This window comes from Diprion similis, chromosome 3, assembly GCF_021155765.1.
Source record: "Diprion similis isolate iyDipSimi1 chromosome 3, iyDipSimi1.1, whole genome shotgun sequence".
NCBI lineage: Eukaryota > Metazoa > Arthropoda > Insecta > Hymenoptera > Diprionidae > Diprion > Diprion similis.
In genome coordinates this window covers 2402198-2424201 of record NC_060107.1, presented here as the reverse complement: position 1 = coordinate 2424201, position 22004 = coordinate 2402198, and the positions used below count along the sequence as shown (strand labels likewise).

At 40.3% G+C, this 22004-nt stretch overlaps 4 protein-coding genes across 8 annotated transcripts; 1 reads left to right on the top strand and 3 right to left on the bottom strand.

The window, feature by feature from the left end:
* Positions 1 to 75: 75 nt before the first annotated feature.
* LOC124404783 (NF-X1-type zinc finger protein NFXL1) lies at positions 76 to 6575 on the bottom strand. 4 transcript variants are annotated; one of them, XM_046879171.1, is made up of 6 exons: positions 4157 to 4250; positions 3683 to 3747; positions 3229 to 3500; positions 3014 to 3126; positions 1202 to 2870; positions 76 to 1090 (listed from the first exon to the last, which is right to left on the bottom strand). In XM_046879171.1, exons 3-6 carry the CDS (start codon positions 3490 to 3492, stop codon positions 653 to 655), a joined length of 2484 nt encoding a protein of 827 aa, XP_046735127.1. In that variant the 5' UTR covers positions 3493 to 3500; positions 3683 to 3747; positions 4157 to 4250; the 3' UTR covers positions 76 to 652. The 4 variants fall into 4 exon arrangements, with proteins under 4 accessions (XP_046735127.1, XP_046735130.1, XP_046735129.1 ...); XM_046879174.1 differs by lacking the exons at positions 3683 to 3747; positions 4157 to 4250 and adding an exon at positions 6563 to 6575; XM_046879173.1 differs by lacking the exon at positions 3683 to 3747 and having other exon boundaries at positions 4157 to 4266.
* On the bottom strand, positions 4412 to 6556 carry LOC124404788 (phosphatidylinositol N-acetylglucosaminyltransferase subunit C). Its single transcript, XM_046879182.1, has 2 exons — positions 6298 to 6556; positions 4412 to 5994 (listed from the first exon to the last, which is right to left on the bottom strand). The coding sequence occupies exon 2, from the start codon at positions 5885 to 5887 to the stop codon at positions 4958 to 4960; it is 930 nt and encodes a 309-aa protein (XP_046735138.1). The 5' UTR covers positions 5888 to 5994; positions 6298 to 6556; the 3' UTR covers positions 4412 to 4957.
* Positions 6576 to 6821: 246 nt separating the features above from the next.
* Positions 6822 to 13798, bottom strand: LOC124404782 (nuclear pore complex protein Nup205). The gene is made up of 10 exons (XM_046879170.1): positions 13651 to 13798; positions 13207 to 13370; positions 12708 to 13124; positions 12347 to 12638; positions 11527 to 12249; positions 8201 to 11449; positions 7855 to 8105; positions 7527 to 7766; positions 7246 to 7444; positions 6822 to 7167 (listed from the first exon to the last, which is right to left on the bottom strand). The coding sequence occupies exons 1-10, from the start codon at positions 13658 to 13660 to the stop codon at positions 6953 to 6955; spliced, it is 5760 nt and encodes a 1919-aa protein (XP_046735126.1). The 5' UTR covers positions 13661 to 13798; the 3' UTR covers positions 6822 to 6952.
* A 541-nt stretch (positions 13799 to 14339) lies between these two features.
* On the top strand, positions 14340 to 18654 carry LOC124404140 (PAN2-PAN3 deadenylation complex subunit PAN3). 2 transcript variants are annotated; one of them, XM_046878037.1, is made up of 9 exons: positions 14340 to 14419; positions 15697 to 15966; positions 16212 to 16469; positions 16650 to 17025; positions 17120 to 17236; positions 17313 to 17552; positions 17673 to 17955; positions 18074 to 18428; positions 18531 to 18654. In XM_046878037.1, exons 2-9 carry the CDS (start codon positions 15889 to 15891, stop codon positions 18648 to 18650), a joined length of 1827 nt encoding a protein of 608 aa, XP_046733993.1. In that variant the 5' UTR covers positions 14340 to 14419; positions 15697 to 15888; the 3' UTR covers positions 18651 to 18654. The 2 variants fall into 2 exon arrangements, with proteins under 2 accessions (XP_046733993.1, XP_046733994.1); XM_046878038.1 differs by lacking the exon at positions 14340 to 14419 and adding an exon at positions 15434 to 15544.
* The last annotated feature ends 3350 nt before the right edge of the window (positions 18655 to 22004 follow it).

The following is a 22004-nucleotide window of genomic DNA, read 5'->3' as shown; positions in this document are numbered from 1 at the left end:
ATACTTAATGTACACAAATTAAAATTTCTGGCAAATTTTTTTCTTGTCCAACAGTTAAAATTTGTTTAAAAACATTTCTTTTTATGTGAGTTGAACTTCAGGCTTGCTATTTCTAAAGTGAAATTAGCCAATGTATCGCATAAACAACTAAATTCTATTAGTCTAAAGTTAAAATTCGTAAGAAATTTTTGTGCCTTTAATGACCTTAAGTCTTATTTTGTACTTGCGTAGATAGATAGATGAAAATTTTCTTTATCTAACAATAAATATCACGTCGAACTAACGACTAAAACGCACACTGTACAAGTCCAGACACAAAATTCACTTATGTTTATACGCTTATATTTGTTGTGCATGAGTTCTTATAAAATACAAAGAAGTACTACCATTGCTGGTTTGAAACACAGTCCTCACATCACATAATACGACTCTAATACGTAAAAACATCTACTGTTTGGATAATATACTACCCGAACGTGTGTAATACAATCACATTGTATCCCACGATTTGGTCGAAGGAGACCTATTATTGAAATTTACTGGATCGAAATAAGTAATAAATTACTAAAATAAACAATAGAGTATGATGCTTCAAGATCCCTGCTGCATAACGATTAAGAAATCGAAGTATTATTCTTTGGTACAATAGAAATTAATGAGGGACCATTTGCATGTCCACACTGTAAAAAGCGACCAGGCAAGCTATGGCAAATACCAGCATAGCTGCGAGCCACTTAAGGTAATTGAACTTTGTTTCTTTAGCGCGAGTCTCGTCACTTGACTTGTCCTTACACTTACGCCTAGGTTTGAACTTTCTTTCAAACTTTTCCACCTCTCTTTGGTTGCGCAATTCTTCTTCTCTCTTTTTCCTCTCTGCCTCAGCCTCTTGGGCTTGAATTCGTTCTTTCTTTTTCTCCTGACACACAGCGTCACATTCAACGACAGCTCCGCCAGATCTTATAACGCGACAGGAAAAGTCTTTCTTCAATCTTTTGCACTTACACCAAATTTTCACTTTTTTATTACACTCTTCAGCTCGTTCGCACGATCCTGGATGACAATCATCTACACAACGATGCCCACATGGATACTGTGAAGTGAAAACAAGAAATTTTAATTCAAGTTATCTTTAAAATGAAATAATAGTGTTGAATTAAAAAAGAAATTATACTAATCGTAGTATTATTACAATGATACTTACATTCTTAGGACACTGATTTCCACACTTGAACATCTCATTCTTAGTTTCCTTGTTGGCCGAAGTAAGATCAGAGCAGCGAATATACAAAGTATTTATGCTGCAGTGACAAGGAAGTCGTACGATTTGCTTGCAGGGTTTACAAGGAGCCGGGTGACAGATGCTGGGGCAGGTATGAGTGCATCCTTCAGGTCTAGGTATGACGCAGGGTTTTTCGCATTCTTCACAAGGCGTTGGTTGTCCATTGTCTCCCGACGCTTGTACAACGTGACACAATAAGTTGCAGGTATGATTTGTGCAGCTCAACAATTGTCCGCAAGGTCTTTGACAACAACTTGACACCGCCTTGTGGCACGGCCACGGCAAAGTTTCATGCCCACCTAAACAAGTTACCATTACTGAAACTTGGCACGGTGGACAAGGCAGAGTTTTCAGCTGCATCTTGTCCCTCTGTTTTTCCCACGGCCCAGCTGGCTGAGTGATACCGTTTACCTTTACCCATACCTTGGTGTGACAAGGCGCCGGGCAAATATGGCCGCACTTTTTATGCGCCAAGGCACATTGTTTCTTACAAGGCGGACACTGTCCTTGGTGACATTTGTGCGACTCTCGTTTTGGATGGTGGCAAATCGGTGGAATTTTGCACATTTTATTACAGTGAGGAGGTTTAATCCTCTTGGCTGTACCACAAGGTATGACAATTTTGCTCGAACCGCATCGACATTGTATAGTGTCTGTCCTCTGGCAGGGGTAGCATGGGCCGCTGTGACAAGGAGCAGAACATTTGTGTTTACGACAGCTCAAAGTGCGATCGCAAGTCTTTTCACAATGATTGAAATTATTCTTCTTCACGCAGTCGCAGCATTTTTTATTGCATGGATGCCGTCCACACAGCCGAATCTGCTTACACTTTGTGTCGCAGTGAAACACTTTGGCGCAAGCTATCTCTTTTTTGTGAGCTCCGCATTTGCACGATTTGGTAACCACCTCTAAACATTGCCCGCAGCTATCGAGGTGGCAGCGTTTGTTACAGTAATGTGCTCCGCAGTCCAATAATTTTTCGCAAGTATCTCCGCACGTTGCTGCCTCCTGCTTGCAGGAAATCTTGTACTTCCTCTTCCCGCAAGGACACGACCTGTTTTTGGCCGTCAAGCAATCGCCACAATCTCCAGGTAGATGGCAGACCTCTTGGCAAACGTGGACGTTACAAGATAAGGATTTTCTGCATGGTTTGTCACAACGCCAGACCATGTCGAAGCATGGTCTCAGCTCGGTTTTATTCCCACAGTGACAAGCTGCGGAAACCTTCTCTGGACATGGCGGACACTCGCCACTATGACACATTTCTCCGCACGTGTGTTTCCCACATTCCAAATTCCTGCCACATACAGCGCCGCAGCTCCATTCTTTGGCGTTACAGCGTCTCGGGCGAGGGGCTGATTTAGCGCAGTAGCATTTGGAAGAAACCATTTTTGGACACGGAGGACAAGGTCCGGGATGACATAGCAGAACACAGGAATGTCCGCATTTTGGTTGGAGAAGTTTTCCACATGCTTCTCCGCAGGAATGTGGTACGCACCATGGTTGGTATACTGGATCTCTCGTCTTACCGCAAAAACATTCGTAGTGTTGAGGAGCCTCGTCTTCTGCATACTCTGTACGACATTTTGGGCTGCAATAATCAGGCCCAATTGTTATTAAATCTGGACATCGATAATGAAGGGTGATCATAGATTTATGCGATCAGCAGAATAGATTTGAAAAGAACAGACGTTCTCTGAATTTAACGGGGAGTTAACAATCGATTCAACCCACCATGCCCATACTTGAGAAATTCCACGGTCCCGCTTGTAAGCAAGGCTGTCTCGAATCCAGTGCTGAATGCACGGCAGATGCATGAATGAGTAACACCTGGTGCAGCTCCATATCTGCATCAATAATTTAGTAGGATATAAAATTATGGAAGAATTTGTACTATTTGAACAGAGATGAGGCAGTTTCATAATCACAAATTCTTAATTCTAACTCACCGCGTCAGTTTTCTTCACCGACGAAATGCATATCAAGCAAACAGCGCCGTTAGACTGAAAAGTATCAGCCAAATAAGACAGGATTTTTTCAGGATCTCCACCTTGATCTTGGTAGGAAGTCAGGACCTTTCCAACAGCTTGTTCCAATATTTCTTGCCCAGCTTCATCCTCTTCGTCGCTCGACGATTCTACCATAGGATGTGTTACCATGTGCCTTTCGATCGCCGCTTGATTTTGCGCTTGCGCTTTCTTAAATTTCCTCATTTTGAATCCTGAAAATTTGAGCTTAAGAATGCGGTCCGATCCTCCAACAATTTCTATATGATCATCAGCTTTGGTTTGAAAATGTAAATCTATTGTGAAACTTAAGTTTCATTGATTTAATTTACTACTGATTTAAAGAACAATAGAATATTTTAAATTGCCATAAAACTTTGAAACGGTTCGTACTAACCTAAATATATAAAACAACTGCCTCCGATACTCTTCTTTATTCACTTCGCATACCTAATTCCAGATCTGTGAACAAGTGCACTTTTAGAAACTGATAATTAATGCGAAATAATTTGCCTAAGTAGCTACGTAGACATCAGAATGGGGATTGTTAGTTGTTTTCTTTTTTAACTATTACATAAATATCACGATTTACCAAACCAAGCCTGTTAAGCGGGAAATTTCGAGGTAGAGATAAGGAGAACTACATACAAGGAAATAATTTCAAGATAGGCTCGGACGGATAGTTGATTGACGTAAATCATTTTTATCTCAATTTTGCCGATCATGAATACTGTAGAACTGAGAATATTGAGATATCAATATTGTTTAAAATAATGCAAAACACGGAGTGTAGAAAAAGCGTGAAAATTCTTCGCAAAATTCTATTCCGATTCTTAAAAACACGGTTGAAAAGACCAGAGATTCATATTACCTTGTTACTTGCTTCAAAAATGGAATGAAACCAGCAAAACGAGTCTCATAACCTCCATAAACGTCATTAATTTACCACACACCACACTACTTCACAACCATTTCACAACACCGGCACAATTTAATTCTAACAGCTCTAGTATTCGATAAGTATTCGATCGATACGCGCGTCACTTCCCGAGATCACGTGATGCGAATTTTAAGCGGCAATTTGAAATTTGAATTTCCGCCATGATCTTCAGAATTGAAAATGTAAAAAATAAAACGCAATGAACATTCTGGTTGCAAATGAAAACGCAAAATATGTGTATTCTGGTATTGACGATATTATTCAACAAATTTTAACCCTAAATTAAGTTTCCTAAGGTTTAATTTTGGGATAATCGTTCAATTCGAATTAGAATTTATAATAATACCTAATACTCGTATAAGCAGACACGCAGTGCCCAAGATTTCTGTACAAGTATAACAATATACCTGTTTTGATAACAATTGATTTATTATAAATTAATAAAAAATTACTTTGGTGTCGTTTCATTTCTATGCTAATTAAAAATTGTCACATCACTTTATACAAATTTTTCGATAGCATTATTTACCAGAAGAAAATATTATACAAAACTACAGCAGCCATCCATAAATACTTTATTTTACTACCCCCCAACCATTTTCGACAGTATTGAATTCATTAACAGTTGCAATTCTATCTCAAACTCAATTCCTTGATCTAATAAATATTATCTGTTGTAAAAATGTGTTCTTCGCATAATAATAAATAATTTCCTAAATGCAGTAGATATTTTCAAGATACGATTACAGCCTCGTCCCACGGGCCGTAAATATTTTCCTTACACGTTTGCCACCTGATATAGCAAAGTGGACAAACCAGTTGTAGAAATATGGTAACTCCGACAAATACGCATGAAATTGTTGAAGATATAAGGTAAAGTAGATAAGTCGTGATAGCAGAAAGGGCGATTGTGATACATACTTTGCCATCGATTCGAAACATGACAAATGGCAAAAGAACAAAGCAAAGAACAGCTGTGGTGAGCAGCGAGAAGGCGTGCAAAGGCGAAACGAGTCTCGATGCTAGCATGAGCGAGCCAAAAATTGAAGAAGTTATAGAGAGGGAATCGGATAAAGAGACTTGTGGGGAGCCATACTTGCTGAATATAAGGTGTATCAAAAACATAAATATTGCCATCGCATATATTGTGTCCGTACTGACGGTTGCAGTCAGAGTTTTTAATATCGGTGATAAGATGTAGCCAAAGGCAAGAAAAATCAAGACTGTTCTAAGGTCTTTGGACAGCTTTTCCAGCATGTTGGACTTCTTGAAAGTATGAATAAAATACCCAGCTAATGTGAGAATACCACTGAACACAAAGATGGCATTAGGCGCTATCCACTCGTTGTCCAACCAAACGAAAACTATTACAAATAAAATTACTATGTTCAACTGGACGGATACACTCGCTGCGAACGATATAGCCTCAATGGTTGTAATATTACTAGGGTTTATATTTTTACGCAATTCTTCCAGGAACGAACTGTCCGTGTAATTATCCGGTAGCCCACGGGTTTCGTACAAATTTTTACGCCACTGTTTAGGCACAACTCCATTTGTTTTCTTTCCATTCATAACGCATTCCTTTAATTCACGATGAGACATTTTTTTTTTTTGTATTAAATGATTCTCCAGTGGAACGTCATTCACCGAGTAACTCATTCCAACATTCAGCCAGAAATTCACAATTTCATTGATCGGCTTGACGTTATGCTACAGTTTTTTGGCTGGCTGCCAAATTTTGAGCATAGCGCTTCAGGACTGTTGGACTGAAAATAAAATGTTATGGTACACATCTGAAATAGTCTCGTTAACTGCTTGTATCGCATAAATTCTTACATGATTTGTTGTTACTCAATGAGCTGTGTTATTTAGAATATAGTTTTAAAAATATTTATGGCAAATCTCGGGTCATTGATTAATTGATTCATTCACTGAACGACGAACGAAAAACCTTATAAAAATCAATTTGAATACTAGTTAAATTAGGTTAGTTTGGTGTCAAATTGTTTGTCGTTCGAAAGCGAGACTGTAAATATCTTTAATATTGAAATACGTCAAAAATTGCTTACCGGGAACAATTGAAATATAAAAAAATCTTTCGTCATAATCCGTTACTCGTGCCAATCCGTCGAAGAAGCAAAATTATTTCTAAGATTTTTGCAGATCTAAATTTGTTCATGACTTATATAAACCAATCTCAACTACGAATCAAGGGATATATTATTGCAGTTGATAAATAATTTAATTACCGCTAAAATATGGAAATACATTCCTTTTTCACAACCATTTAAAGAGGGATCAGGCAGATTAACGCCTAACGAAGATAAGGGTTACCTTTGAGGTTATGTTCAAGGCCTGGATTTAATTGATTATGATCTGAATTACGCAAGCCATACTTGAAGTAATCTTCACATCTTGAAGTTAGTTAAATTTGCATTACATTTAGTTGAACGAAATTTGAATAGAAAACACAATTATTGAGTGTTAACGGTATTTCGGAAAATGTTGCGAATAAGCTTGCAGAATACAAATACCACACAACATAAATAAATAACAGGGTCTTAAATGTATAACAAATAAAAAATATTGATTTATATAACAATTTATTTATTATTAATGCATAAGAAAGGATTGAGAAGATTATGTCTCGCATAAGCTTTTCGAGGCAGCGATTGTGGACTGGTATTCAGATTTGGTTTCTCTAAATAAAATACTGCTCCAATGTTACTTGGTGATAATGAACTGCAAGAGTCTTTTGATCCGTCGAACTAATGCTTCGATAAAAGATCGATCCGTCGTTGTGAATTCTCTGGGTGTGTCCATTAATTGGGTAATAAAACTGTCCGACAGGGTAGCGACAAGCCCTTGCTTTAGATCAGATAACATTTCTGCAGATATTCTCCATGCGACTACAGTTTCATCCAAGTTACCCGAAGACACTGTAAAAAGAAGAAGCAATAAATTATCTATTGAAATATTTTGGAAATATTCAACATCGATATCCGGGTGTCGCTTACCTTGAGATCTATTGTGCCGCGTCATCGCTTGCATGGCAAAGAAGTCTAAGTGACTCCATAAAATGTACAGACTATGTTCTACGATCAACGAACAATACTTGAGATCCTCTCGTTTGCATCGCGCTTGTTCCGCGAGTCTTTTCTCGGTTATCAACCGCTGTTTTTGAATATCCAATTCACTTTCCTCTTCTGTTATGTACTAAAGAAAAAAAGATTTCAATTCCAAGGAGTGTTATCATTGAAATTTTAAATTAGAAGCGTGTAATCATGTCAACACTCACTTTTTTAAGGTCAGTTGAACTCATGTCTTTTATAATCGACGCATTTTTAACCATTGTGTCTACATACGGCTGTTCCGAATGAAGTAACGAAGTAGAAGATACGAGTTGCCCTATAATTGCACCAAGATGCATTCCACCAGTGGAATCTTTTCCTCTTCCATCTCTAAGCCCAGGCCTGTCTGTTAAATAAGGTTCAAAGAGTACGTTTTTTATTTTCTGATCCATCCGGGTGTGTTCCATCTGTAATACCGAATAAAAAATTAGAATTTTCAACACAGTTCAATCTTTAATCGATGGAAGTGAGTCTGCGTCGGTAAGTCCGACATACTTGATTACGAGTGTACAGCATGACATTGGCAGCAATTTGTATTGCACACGAATGTTGCTGGGTAGCTTCCATTTGTTGATGTAGAGGTACGACGGGAGGTAGTTGTGGCTGAAACCTGGAGACCATGGAGAGCATCAAATGTTGGAGCCTGTAAAGATGGGCTCGCAATTCTCTCATGCCTGTACTATCTTCGGATTTGTGTTCGTTAGAGTTGGCTCTGGCCAATTCCTCGTCAACAAGTTTATACATGTCTGAAAGAGAAGGGAATTAAATATTTGCCATGGAGTGAATACAAATAAGATGTGAGAAAAGTCATCAAAAAATCGATAGAATAAGAGATGCCTACCAATGTTGGCAGACCTTGCGATGACCCCGGTGAGACTGGCGACTTCTTTGAGAAACAGAACGTTAGAATGAGGTGAAGCATTCCGCAAAACCATTTCAACGGTGTCTCTATGACTCTGTAGAAATCCGCAAACTTGTATGGCACAAGACTGATTTTCCGTTCCAAGGGTGGTCAGCAAAGCATCGCATAAATAAAGTGCAGGTAAGAAGATTTGCTGATATCGCTGCCCTATGGAAGGCACAAAAGATATATCTCCGCCTTCAAAGCCGACGTTTACGTCAGGATGCTGATCGAAAACACACATGCTTGATAAGCAAGATAAGACTTTATTTTCCAGAAGACATTCGGCACCCAATCTGGTCGATGCCATTCTGCACAACGTTGCCATCTTCGATTCATATAAATACAGCGGCCGCAGAGTGAGTGGATCTGGTTGAAGCATTGTTCGCAATAAATTGTCAGAATCCAGAAGACTGTCCACCATGTGTTTAAGGTACCCCCTGCTAGCTAAATATGTAACCCACGTATTGCTGCAATCGAATTCTAAAATTCTGTCAAGGCACGATAATGACAGCATTTTACAGACGTCGTGTCCGCCGGAACAATCATGGGACAATATATCCATCAACTTGTTACCGTAACTACTGATCACTTGTATAGTCGCATAGCGATGAGAACGCTCTTGTATCGGTGTAGTTCTATAATACGAACTATCCAGCTGACTAACGTACATGGAATCCATGTTGGTCGCAACTTCCGATCTTTCCAAACTGACTACACAGAGGAAATTGAGAAGGGCTCCATAAAGATGGGTTCTAACTTTTTGTGAGGATACTCCAGAATTTAAGATCCATTGAAGAATATGACTAAGGATAATCTTCATCATTGTTGTATTTGCGGCGGAAGATGGCAACAGCTCATCGTCAGATTGCATGGAGAAGCTATTACGAAGGTTTACTAAAAGTATGAGCACGGTTCCAGAGACAAGTGTTTTGATTTCGTTCAAAGCTTCGCAAGACGTCATCTTCTGTAGTAAATCATGTGACAAATTTAGCAGAAGATTTTGCCTCTGAGCAGCGGGAAGTTGCTGGTTCGTTGCGACAGAAAATAAAATTTCAGTAGTTTGACACCAGCCCTCGACGAACTTCACAGTAGCGTAAGAAAGGGTTTTAGTTTGATTTCGTTTCAACGCATATGCAAGGATAGATTGCAGCTCCTGTTGCACAAGCTTGCGCTGAGTCGCAGTTGCGCTAGTTTGCGTACCAGCCAATTCTTCTGTTATAAGATTGTGAAGTTTTCTGATATCTATAAGCTGGGGACTTCCACCGAGTGGAACTGGAATGCTGCAACGTCCCAACACCATTTCAATTTGAGACGGATCAAAGTATTCCCAGGACTTTGGAGGATCCAGATTTAGCTGGAAATCGATATAGTGAAGTAGATCCATCAGGAGCTTTTGGGATGGCACAATTTGATCTCTGTCATGTATTAAATTGCCGACTAATCTTTGAATCAGGGAATTCTGGAGGCTGCCACCAGCCACGCGCAATTCAATTGCGGATATTTTTAGCAGCCAAGACATACAGGCAAGCTCAGTGGCTCTGTTGGCTCCCTGGAATGGCAGCTTGGAAAGATGGCGTTGTACGAAATCCTGATTAGTAGCTGTGCGAAGGAATCGCAGTACAGAGACGGAGGTTTTGTTATTTGAAGCCAGTATGTGAAGGAACCAGTAGCAAGCCTCTGTAATCTTGTCACGGCCACGTTCCAACGATAATTCCAATATCCCGAGTATAGAGTGCAGACAAGTCCTCGGGAAGCCAAGTATTCCAGGTTGTTGGATTGCAGTTTTTCTTATGTCCTTAGTGATGTCGAATCCAAGTAGGTAATGAGCTATGTTAGGTGCAGGGCGCGTTATGCTCTGCATCATCAGGGACAAAATCCTGCCCTTGCAATTACCGTTTCGTTTTTCATTCCCAATTTCATCTTCAGACTCAAAGTTTTCGTCAGAATCTAGACACTCTACGAAACCATGCCTGATTGTCGTTGCCAAGGAAGGAGTAGACGTGAATGTAGAAAGTAACTCAGAATCTGCCCCAGGTTCATTGGCGACGCCTTGGACAATGCCGACTGACACGAAAGCGTGTTGAGTGAGCCAAGAATTGTAGGATATATATTTAACAATGTTAATCATGTGGTCTGGTTTTCCCGTGCGAGGATTTACACCTAGCAAAAGGCGGGATAGCCCTGTTAAAATTCTGTTAGTCGAGCTGGCTGCAGCCAATTGAACCATGTAATGATGTTGGGCTGCCAATCCATGCTCCAATATCTGCAAACAGTGCAAAGTGCTGCTTTCGAGACTTGTTTTACCAGGAAAATCGTCGTAAGTATCCAAAAGATGACATCCTTCGTCAAGTATGTGCAGAACCACATGTAGAAACTCAGAATTTGAGTGTAGCAACGTCATCAAATGGTGTCCAGGAGCAGGATTGACCGCAGTCGATTCACCGCCTTGCAGTTCTATTTTACATCCGATAAAGTCTTCGATCGTTGGCTCATACTGTGTTATCAATTTAATGAATATTTTCAGACAGGCATTGGACACGTCCCACTTTTCCCCAGGATTTTTATACGACCGTGTATTAAACCGCAGAAATACGGAATTTATTATGAAATGTAAGTACGGATCAAAGCCTGGGTTTCTTAAACCAACACCCAGAAGTCGAGGTATCGGAAAATCAGTAAGGACATCTAGAAGCTCCAACATTGCTCTGGTCAAAGGAAATTCCTCGTTCCTAGATTCAATTTCTTCTAATTCCGTTTGAATTCCTCTCGGCTGGTAGCTGCTGGTCGTTGGTATGGTGCTCAGTATTTGCGCAGCTTCCAAACTTTGCCATATGGTGGAAGAACTCTCCGGAGATTTTGCCAGAGCTGCGAGTGTTCTGACTAACGCGCCTTTTAGCGGAATCGGCATAGCGCAGCCGACCAAACCGATAATAGATGGCAAGACGTTCCAACCTGGATGCTCGCATATCGCTACTCGAGACACTTCATCGTAATACGCAACAACCCGAACCACTAGAAGCACAGCTTCCAAGCCTTTGACTTCATGAGGTGTGATACCTTTGGGATGATTTCTTTGACGGTATACCGTGTCCTGTGTAGGAGGGAGTTCTTGCCGCAAATTAAAGTAGTAGCGACTCAAAGAGTTGAAGAAATGATCCCAGGAAATAGTCGTTGCCCCGGAAGGTCCTGAAAAAATTAATTACAGTAGTAAGACAAGATGACCACTCATTATTAGACTTTTCAAATCAAATTATTAAGCTCACCGTTAAGTTTCAGAAAGTTGAATGCTTGCCTGGCCGCTGGTAGGGAAGAAGCAAGTGATGCTAGCATTTTTAAGTACGGTCCAAATAACCCGCTGGGCAATACTTCTCCGGCAAGTCTGACAAATTTGAACAGAGCAACTTGTCTCGGCGGTAATCGACTAGCATGCAAAGTGCTCGGCATGTGTGAGGAATCAGAATGTTGACACCAATAATCCATGGCAAGGTTCAATTTGAGGGGATCCTTTTTGTATAGTTCAGCGACAGACAGCATGAGATACTCAAAATGGTTGTCAAGGTTCATGGGAGGTTCGATGCCTTCTTGTTGATAGGCTTGAACGATACGCATTGATTCGTCGGCTCTATTTCTCAACTCTTTCACCTTCAGAGGCATGAGTAGTATGAAATCAGAGATGAGTGTATGAATATAACGAACATAGAATTCCTCATTGTGGATGTGAGAGCTTTGAAGTAGAACTTCAGACAAAAAATGAAAAGCCTTGTTTGCCAGAGCAGCTTCCACTAAAATTTCATCCTCTTCGGTGATATTTTGTGTGGGACAGAGATTGGGTGCAGATTTTATAGTCGCTATGGCAATAGCTAGCGCAAACTGAATCAAACCACGTAGTCCGGCACTTTCCCAATTCACATTACCAGAAGTTAGCTCCGTTACCAGCTGCGGCAACATGTCAGGATCATCAATAAGCGGCATTGCTTTAACAATTGCTGAAATATGAAAAAAAAAAAAAAGTAAATCGACGTTCAGCAGTTAAGGAATAATATTCACTTATCTGGATAAGGCTATTCATTCGTGTAGTCATACTTTCACCGTCCTCTCTGGTGTGAAGTAAGCTGAGGTTTACAGAATTGAGTAAAGCCATGATCAATGCCAATGTGACTTTATCAGGACCACCAGTTCCAGCCTCAGCCTCCGGTTGACGATTGTGAAGCAAAGACAAAAGTCTGTGAGTGATGTGACTGGGCAAAGCTGACTGAGCTGACCAAAGGTATAAAATATCAGCAAGATCCTGTCTGGCACCGTTGTAAAGACGCATGACCATGTGATGATGCTTGGCTCCTCCCAAGCCTCTGTTTTGCTGCAGCAGTTCTTGTTCCTAAAGCGAGAATCTACTTATAATAATACCAAGTTAAATCGTGTGCGATTATCAAATACAAGTTTTTACCTTCGTTGGATCCATATCTTCCAAAAGGTTCAGGATCCTGTCTAGCAAGCCGTCTTCCTGCATTTTGTTCGTATACTCTGTAATTTGCTTGGTAAGCGTAACGGGTGTGTCGAGAACCCAAGTATGACCATTTCTGGCTTGAACCAAAGTCCTCAATGTTGAAGTGAGAGCTTTCTTCCCATCATAGTACAAGAGGACAGCAGTTAGACCTCGTGTCAATCCAGGATGATGCGGCATTTGAAGTTGAGCAGTACAAAGCAAGTCGAGAGCCATAAATTCATTTAGTTCGTACATGTCTGATAATATGATTGTCTCGTCAACCAATTCTTTGGACAAAACCTGGTGACCTAGTCCAGGCAGCGTTATACCCTCCGTCACTGCATTTTTAATTTCCTCACGACTCTTTGCATTCTTTGCCTAGAATAAGGATATAAAAACTTAGCACATGGTAATTAAGGGTACAAATTACAGCAATTACATGCTGAAATATTAAACTTACGGGATTGCTGAGGATATTTAAAAAATTCTGTCGGTGATTGCGAAGCGCTTCCATAAACTCATGATACTGTGGATCGTGAGAGCTGGGTGCAGAGGTAATATATTGATCGACGAGACTCTGGAGTTCCTTATAAGGAGTCCACATGTCCTCCGTACTTGTCTTTTCTGTAACAGTAAATCGTGTCGATATGACAAAACTTAACCTATGAATATTCAAAATCACGCTGAGATGAATTATTAACCCAAGCGTGCATTGTATCACTGTAAAAGCGTACGGAATGTGACGGTAAATGTACCGAGGCATTTTAACAGACAATTGATCATAAACGTTGTTGCATTTCAACCGGGTGATGAAGTTAGGTTAGACTAGGTTAGGTCAAGTTACAACCGATAGAAGAGTTTCAGTAATTAATGTGGAATAAGTTAGACGCTGTCGCAGACTTACCTTCAGTCATCCCTGCGATATTTGAACTAATCTCACAACGTCGAATTCAATAATCACCGAAGAAATAGACTAACACTAATTCGTGAATTGGCGGTTGGCGTTGATTCGTAAAGCCGCGTGAACATGGCTGCATCACGATTCACGACCGCGAGCGAGCAACGTTTGCCAACTTAAAAAAGGTAAATAATCGATCACTACCACCAACCGAAAAAACTTCTTCATCGCAGGTGAACTCCGCTTGGCTCCAAAACGTCGTTGGATTTTCACCACCACGTGACTCAAGTCGAACGCTGAAAGCGGTTTGAATAAAATTTATGACAAACAAATGCGACGAAATCTAGCTTAATTTATATTTAAAAATTTTTTAAAAAATTATAATGCTATTTTCGTTGGCCGCTCTACTAAAAATCGTTAATGTTCGATGTATTGCGAGACTTGTCAATGCGAGTGATAGGTGATAGCTGCAACGATTTATCAGCTCAACGCGATCAAGAATGATGATTCGTTTGGTTTTACGTTAATAAAATGAAAAATAGGGAGCGATAAGCTCGCGGTTATGAAATATGAAATTTGATAAAAGATAACGGAAATCGTCAAGGTCTAGATTGTATTTCGAAAAGTAAAGGTATATACGTATGCGAAGCACGACTTCCGGAGGGACAGCTGCGAATGCTGCGATCGAAGTAAGAGCAGCATAAACACACAGAGAGAGATCGAGATTGGAGTACGCTTTCTCCTTTGTCTACGGGAAGGAAATATGTTTTGAACGGTCAGACCTGAAGTACATTTATCTAAGCTTGAAAAAATCGCATTTAATTTTATTTAATAACCAAAACTCCACCCGCCGCACAGCGTTTAGAGAATATTTTTTTATTTTCGCGCCGTCCTCGGACGCGACGTCACTGACAGCTCGAATGGGTTATGTTGGTCCACCATATCTTCGATGTTTTTGTAGACTTCGTTTGTATATTTTTGAAAAATTTTGCGCTCCACGCCGCGTTTTTCAGATCTTCAGATACGTTTTATCTTTCTCAAGTTTTTTGCTCAGAATACCGAACCGTTTTCACCGATGTTGAAAACCAAAATTAACCACTTTTGTCTCGTTTCTGTGTGTGCATTGTCAAAATCAGCTGCTTCATTGTTAGTTTACTACCACATTGTTCGAATCAAACTATGCTGCTTTTTCTTGAATCTCGTCAATCAGAGAGACAACAAGTATATCATATACTCGTGTATATATTCTCGATGTTGTTGTCTCGTCTTGTACAGCGAAGGCTGGAATTACACATTCATCGTCAGTCGGCAAGTTCTGTGGTTCACCTTCTCTTTTCTTTTCCTTTTTTTTTTTCTTTTCTTTCCCCTTAACTTCAATAGAATACCAGTTCTATTAATTAATACTCTTTGTACGCTGGACGATATGCTATTTTCAGGAAAACCATCGACTTGCACTTGCCTTGTGTTAAATTCAAACCTGTACGCGTCCGAATGTTTCTATATTTTTCTTTCTGCGCTGTTCTGAACAGATTCGTTCGGTTCTTTATTCAACAATATGGTCACGAAATAGACAAACTTGTTTACTAATTATCACCGTTCATTTTCAGGGTTTACAAGTCGAACGTATTGGAAAAAAAAAATAGAAGCAGCACTGTTAAAGAATAAAAATAAGAAAATAAAATTATCCTGAAAAATCTTTAAAAAATGGAGTAAAAGAAAGACTGGATATGAAATTAAATAATTTAGGTGATATTAAACAGAAGCAATTTTCCAGCGTGTTAAATGAAGCGAAAGATATTCGACGCAGCTTCGATTGCCTAGAGATGAAGTTATCTGCCTACGCGAGGTGAAAATTCGACGTCCGTCGAAAGGCAGTAAAATTGTGTCGATAAAGAACTTAGTTAGTAAAATTTTGAGGGAAAAGAAAGAAGAGAAAATAGAATATTAAACTTATCATTGAATACAAACAACGTAGTCTAATTTATGCAACTTGTTAAAATACAGAGGAAATAATATCTGGCAATGATTTTGAAATTTTGAGATTCTTTCCAGCATAGGGAGGCTGGGTTAACGTTGGAAGTCTTGGAAATACTCTCTCTAGTGACACCGGAAGGTAAAGAGAGAGAAAACAGCTCTAGCAGCTGCGTAACTTTCGACAACAAGAACTTCGAAAGTGGGAGGGCGGGAGGATCGAAAAAACTAAAGGAAAACGGAACGGTGGTAAATGCAGTGGATGAAAGAGAGATGGATCCGTCAATGTTTGTCACTTACACCCCTCAAACAAATGGAGTCCCACAGGAATCCAAACTTGCAACCTACATGGTAACAAACAAATTTCAACATTTTCATATAAAAATGAGGAGCCACACTTGCGAAGTAAAATTGAGAAAAACTCAATGTTAGTTAATTTTTACTTTTAACTCTGAAAAGATGTAACATTATAAATTGTAACGTAGTGCTAATCATCAAAGATTTTCAGGCAATTATACTTACTTTAGAAAAAATTTGTAGCATGAAGCTACTTTGTAATTTTCACATGTAATAATCGTAACTTTTTCTGAATTTAGAACTGCCAAAGCTCTGGAGTCGCCTTAAACACAGCTGTAGTAACAAAACATCTTTCTGGCCTCTCGTTGGATGCACAAAAAAAAACAACAACCAGTCCGGAATTTGTTCCGGGCCGAGGGCTTACGGGTAGCAACAGCAGCTCGCCGAATATATTCAACAACTCCTATCATTCCCAGGAGAATGTCGGAGGAACAACTTATTTCTACCTCGGGACGTCAGCGACGGAAAACGTAGCAAGCGAAGAAGGAGCCGAAGCTGTAAGTTCACTAGATAGAAATTTGAATTTCGCCTCTTAGGATAACTTCCCGCTCAGGTGAACGAGAATCAGCCAGTACCGAGGCGAAAAAGTTGATTTTTAGTAACTTAGTATGTTTTGGAACTTTTGCGTTCCGTTAAAGTGACTACACAGAATTCATAATGAAACATATTTCTTCCAGATAGGAACCGCTGGCGCGAGTCAGATAGGATACGTTTATCCAGGGACCCCCTCTCACCTGCAGACTGTCAAAGCAACAAAATCTCCCGCATCAAATAGCCCCTCGGCTCCCTCGACGCCCCCTCCACAGACCGTTCCGAGTTTTTTTGTCAGCGAAGGCTTGCGACTGGACATTCTCCAAAAAAATGCACTAACGTTAGCTCAGCCAGACCCGGTACAGTTTCCAGATTTGCCAAACGAAGTAGATAACTACCACGAATTATGCCCTCTCGAACCCATCCATAAATCTACAACTACTGTCCTCGGCTATCAAACCTCCACGTATAAAGCGACTAGTTTAAAAACCGGGACTCGCTATTGCCTGCGCCGAGTTCACGGTGAGTCACGAAGCATATGTTTTTTGCTGTAATTGTATGGTAGGAGTCGTCGTACGCGAGAAATCTTACTGTGACTGAAAATTAATCATTCCAGATTTTAGACTTGCCAACACAAAATGTATGGTCTTGGTCGACATGTGGAAGCGGTTGACGCACACTAATTTGGTCCAACTGCGAGAGGTCTTCACAACCAAGACCTTTGGTGATCATTGTCTGTACCTAAGTATTTTTCTCCCACCTTTTTCGTATTAATCTTTTCTCATTTCACTGAATTAGAACTATTCCAGCCATGGTATTCGTCTATGACTACCACCCTGGGTCCGAGACGCTCTTGAACAAACACTTCTCTGCTACCGAGCTCAACGGCTACTCAGATCCGTTTTCGTCCGACCCTAACGCTCCCCGTCCTTATAGTCACACAAAGAACACCATATTGAGACAACAGCACAGCAGTATGCTGCCAGAAAGCGTTATATGGAGCTACATTATACAGCTGACAGCTGCTCTCCGGGTTATTCATGCAGCCGGTACATGATTATTTAATTTTTTTAACATTATTCAGACTTATAGTAACAGTGAACAGGATTCATATGTCTCTACAATCACAAAATACGATGTTATTACATTGGTTTAAAAATTTTCTTCAGGTATCGCATGTAGATCTCTGGACCCGACAAAGATAATTCTCTCATCACGAAGTCGGCTGCGTCTCAGCTGCGTCGCGATTCCCGACGTCGTGACGTTCGACGGTACAGCGGCAAATCCATTGGCACTAATGCCGCATTATCAACAAGAAGACTTACTCGCATTAGGAAAACTTGTGCTAGCTTTGGCTTGCCGTAGTCTCCTAGCGGTGCATCGTGACAACATGCAGGCCTCCCTGGAACTGGTCGCTCGCACCTACTCATCTGATCTCAGAAACCTTATATTGTTTGTATTTATTTTTCATTGTGACAGTTTTGCCTCTTCTCTTGACCTGACCGCGCTTTGCCCATCTTTATTGAGTTTACTCTTGCTTCATTTACGATAAAGAATATCGTCATTTCAGGTACCTGCTATCTTCTCAGCAGCGGAGAAGCGTCACTGACTTAATGCCGATGATTGGAGCTCGGTTCTATACTCAACTCGACGCCGTCCATCTCCGCTCAGATGTTCTGGAAGATGAACTTGCCAAAGAGCTAGAAAACGGCAGACTGTTCAGACTACTCGCAAAACTGGCGACTATCAACGAACGGCCAGAGCTCAACATGGAGCCAACGTGGGCAGAAACAGGCGACCGTTACATGCTGAAACTGTTCAGAGACTACGTGTTCCACCAAGTAGCGGCGGATGGAAGACCGTGGTTGGACATGGCCCACGTTGTATCTTGTCTGAACAAACTCGACTCTGGATCTCAAGACAAGGTGAATTTTAGATTAAAAAATAGACGAACGCTCGCCATTGCGAAGAAGTTTCAAACATTAGTCAATACACCACTTAAATCGATCCTCATTTTTCCTGTTTAGATTTGCCTCATGTCGAGGGATGAGCAGAGCGTGTTGGTCGTTAGTTACGCCGAGTTGCGACAGTGTTTGGAAATGTCATACGCCGAGGTTGTGCATTCTGCAAAGCTGGACGCCGCTTAGGCAACAAAAATGGGTTGAGTCCAATCGCGACACAGCAGCACATACTCCGAACCATCATTGTGATATCAACACTTAGCGGTACAACAATTTTAACATTACTTGGGATCGAGGATGATCCAGAGTTGCGGAAATGGATTTGAAAGTTCCAGATAAGTTGAAGCGGTCGGCGAGGCGTGGAGTGAGCTTTGATGTGTTTTTAAGATTAAAAAGAGATGAAGAAAAAAGGAGAAAAAAATAATTAAACAAAGGGAAAAGGATGAAGGGGAAAAAGGAAGTGAAGACAATGAAGAATCATGGCGCAAAGGAACGCGTCGATTGATGATACGTTAATTTGAATATAAAATAGATACGGAAGGAAATCATTCGATGACGTAAATATCGAAACAATGGTACATACTTCAATATTCAATGAAATCCGCTGCGTTATTACATAATACGTATGTACACACGCACACACACACGTACACACACACACACACAGAACTTAATAATGCGCTGAAATCTTAAAATGATACTACTACAACCTAATACACGGAGACTCAACATAGCCTGTGTATAGGATAGAGATCTTAGGTTTTAGGATACAACTGGTAAGCATTAATTTTGAAATAAATGTTTATTTTTGAAAGCAATCTTAAAGGCACGTCTTGTTACTATTTTCCCAAGTTTTTCGTTGCGAAAACAACAAATGATCACCCTCGTTTTCAGCTGATAACAATTACGATCTGCAATATCGGTTGCCGGTAAAAACGGAATCATGTCATGGCAGAGCGGGGCGGTTGAAAATTTATCATTTCAATACTCCTCCGGCAGCACGGTGACAGCGAATTATTGTCTCCTCGGTTACTTCCGCCGCCTTGTTCTCCTCCGTGTGTATGGATGTAATAACATACGTACATACATACATACACACTATGTATGTACATACGTGCACATAAATACCTAGATATTGTGTTGTAGCCGCATGTAGTGCATTAGCTCCCTCCCGCCCTTGTCGCACTCAAACTTGATCTCATTTCCTTCGCAATTACTCGCGACAGCCGAGTAGAGACGGACGACGTATGTATATTAAAGTTCGTGCGTTACGTGTATGCAGCACGAACGTATGCATATACACACGTCGTCGGACATGCCAGCTTTACGGATAGATCACGCATACACGTAGAGCCCGAAATAAGCAGCGATGCAACCCGTCACTCACTCGGTCAGAATATATACTCGCCGTTGTCAGCGGACTCCAACCGACTCGACAACCATCATTCATTTAATTGCGTTAACGTCACCGACGAATTATATTCATGCCCTGCATCATCTGGATCACTCGGCTGGTTTTCTTGTGTCTTGTCCGACATTATGCTTTTCGATGTTCATTTTATACGTCGTCCCGCAGCCTAGCCCTTGGGATTTTTCAAGCCTTTCCGTTATTTTTTACATTTCTTTCCTGTATCACGTGTCGAATTGATGCGAACGTACCTGGATACCGTAAAAAAAAAAAAAAAAAAAAAAGAAATCCGTTGGGTATTCGAACGAAAGTCAAGACTCATATCTATCTATCTCTCTCAGTCACGGAATTCGATTCAAACTTGAAACGGAATTGAATCCTCGCAACTAACTTTTCGGCACCGCGGCATGCCCGGAAACCATATCCCAATTCTTGGCCTGCCGGATTTCAATGAATAAGAGGATACAAGCTAGGAACTATACAGACGTGGCTGCTGCACAGCATCGGCTACGAGAAGGAGAGAGACCTTACAGTGAAAATGGAACGCGAGATGGTGTAATATGACGTATATAATAACTAGACAGACAGAGAAATGGGGGGAAAAAAGAAGATGAAAAAAAGAAGAAAAAATGAAAAAAAAAAAAAAAACTGACGTATTATGATGAATCCTCTACCGCTGCAACTCGACTCTCTCTCTCTCTCTCTCTCTCTCTCTATCTCTCTCTGTATCTCTCTGTTCTCATAGAATAATTTTTATCTTTTTCTCCAAGCTAGCGAACTGCGCAGTTCGACGACGTTAATTAAAAGCGTTCTATAATAGTTCTTACGGCGTTGAAAAAAAATGGCCGCACACTTACAATCAGTACGCATATATACCTACAAGTTACGAATGTACGTGTAACGGATGGACCGAAAATAAGGGTTGCCGTTGAAAATACCAGCAGCGATATACTACGAAGCAAATTATTACCCTATTATTTAACAAATTTTGAGCCAAAGTTTAAATTTTCCACACACGTACGTACACGGTTACGTACATTAATTATGTGGGGTCTTATCGATCACATCGAGGTAATATATAGTATAACGAGTGATTGTAAATGAGAGTAAAAAATTCTTCACGTTATACGCGCATCTCGCAATCAAAGTTGTAACGCGTATTTATACCTGTATCATGGGGGGGGGAGGGGGTTGCATATCGATCCTCTTCGCAACAGGGACCGAGTGAATAATTTGCCAGCCTTTTGTCCCTGCGAACCGTCGTCACAGGATTCTCGAGGTATTCATATGGACGCTGCTTTTTTTTTCTTCGCAGTCTGCACGACGCGACCCTCAGCGAATGCAAAAAATTGTCAAATATTTACACCGACTTTTCATCTGGTGCTTTTATCTTCAAAGGATAGATGTATTATACATACACAGGGCAGGGTTGACGTTATACGAGTATATACACGTTGGTCAAACGTTGCGCGAAGATAATGAAAAGATGATTTTTTTTCTTCTTCTTTTTTTTTGTTTTTTGTTTTTGTATAATCATACGGAATTGGATGTTCGGAGCAAATGAAACAGGAGTAATGAGAATATATTGTCGGTTTTCTCCACCCTGTTCGAATCCCTCTTTTATAGCTGGTGGATACTGTGAAATGCGAAATGCGAAATGAAAATTACGCATTTTTTGCTCTAGCTCATTCCGAGCATAAGCCTACTTTCGGCTGTACTTTTTTTATTCGAAGGGATGGAAAGAGGAGGAAAAGACTGAGGGATCTGGAATTTTAGCCCTGAAAATCCTAGCGAAAATCTCGAGTCAGATGGAAATTAAGAAATTCAAGGACGAACAGACGTGACAAAATTCGTAGGACGAAAGCTGCAAAGTTGAAAACATAGTAATAAACGCGGGAACAGAAAAAACGCAATCCTCACAGACGTGAATTGAAATTCCGAATTTTTTGCTGAAGAAACTTAAAGTGAAGAAATGAAACTTTGTCGAAACATTAAAGTTCCGAAAGCGCAAAGTTCCGAGAAAATTAAAAATTTGAAATATCTAAATTCCGAATGATCGGAAATTTTCAATTCCGCGAATTTTTTGCTTAATGAAATTTCGCAACGTTGATCTTTTGATTTTCGGTTTTTCC

Excerpts from the sequence above, each read along its gene's own strand:
- LOC124404782 (XM_046879170.1), bottom strand. Across the intron at positions 12,250-12,346 it reads CACCAGAGAGGACGGTGAAA|CAATTGTTAAAGCAATGCCG; the intron begins GTATGACTACAC and ends TTCATATTTCAG. Across the intron at positions 11,450-11,526 it reads CAACTTTCTGAAACTTAACG|GACCTTCCGGGGCAACGACT; the intron begins GTGAGCTTAATA and ends TAATTTTTTCAG.
- LOC124404788 (XM_046879182.1), bottom strand. The coding sequence starts at position 5,887 with ATGAGTTACTCGGTGAATGACGTTCCACTGGAGAATCATTTAATACAA.
- LOC124404140 (XM_046878037.1), top strand. The coding sequence starts at position 15,889 with ATGGATCCGTCAATGTTTGTCACTTACACCCCTCAAACAAATGGAGTC. Across the intron at positions 15,967-16,211 it reads CCAAACTTGCAACCTACATG|AACTGCCAAAGCTCTGGAGT; the intron begins GTAACAAACAAA and ends TTCTGAATTTAG. Across the intron at positions 17,237-17,312 it reads CAAGACCTTTGGTGATCATT|CCATGGTATTCGTCTATGAC; the intron begins GTCTGTACCTAA and ends GAACTATTCCAG.
- LOC124404783 (XM_046879174.1), bottom strand. The coding sequence starts at position 3,492 with ATGAGGAAATTTAAGAAAGCGCAAGCGCAAAATCAAGCGGCGATCGAA. Across the intron at positions 2,871-3,013 it reads ATTTCTCAAGTATGGGCATG|CCCAAAATGTCGTACAGAGT; the intron begins GTGGGTTGAATC and ends TGATTATTGCAG. Across the intron at positions 1,091-1,201 it reads GAAATCAGTGTCCTAAGAAT|TATCCATGTGGGCATCGTTG; the intron begins GTAAGTATCATT and ends TTCACTTCACAG.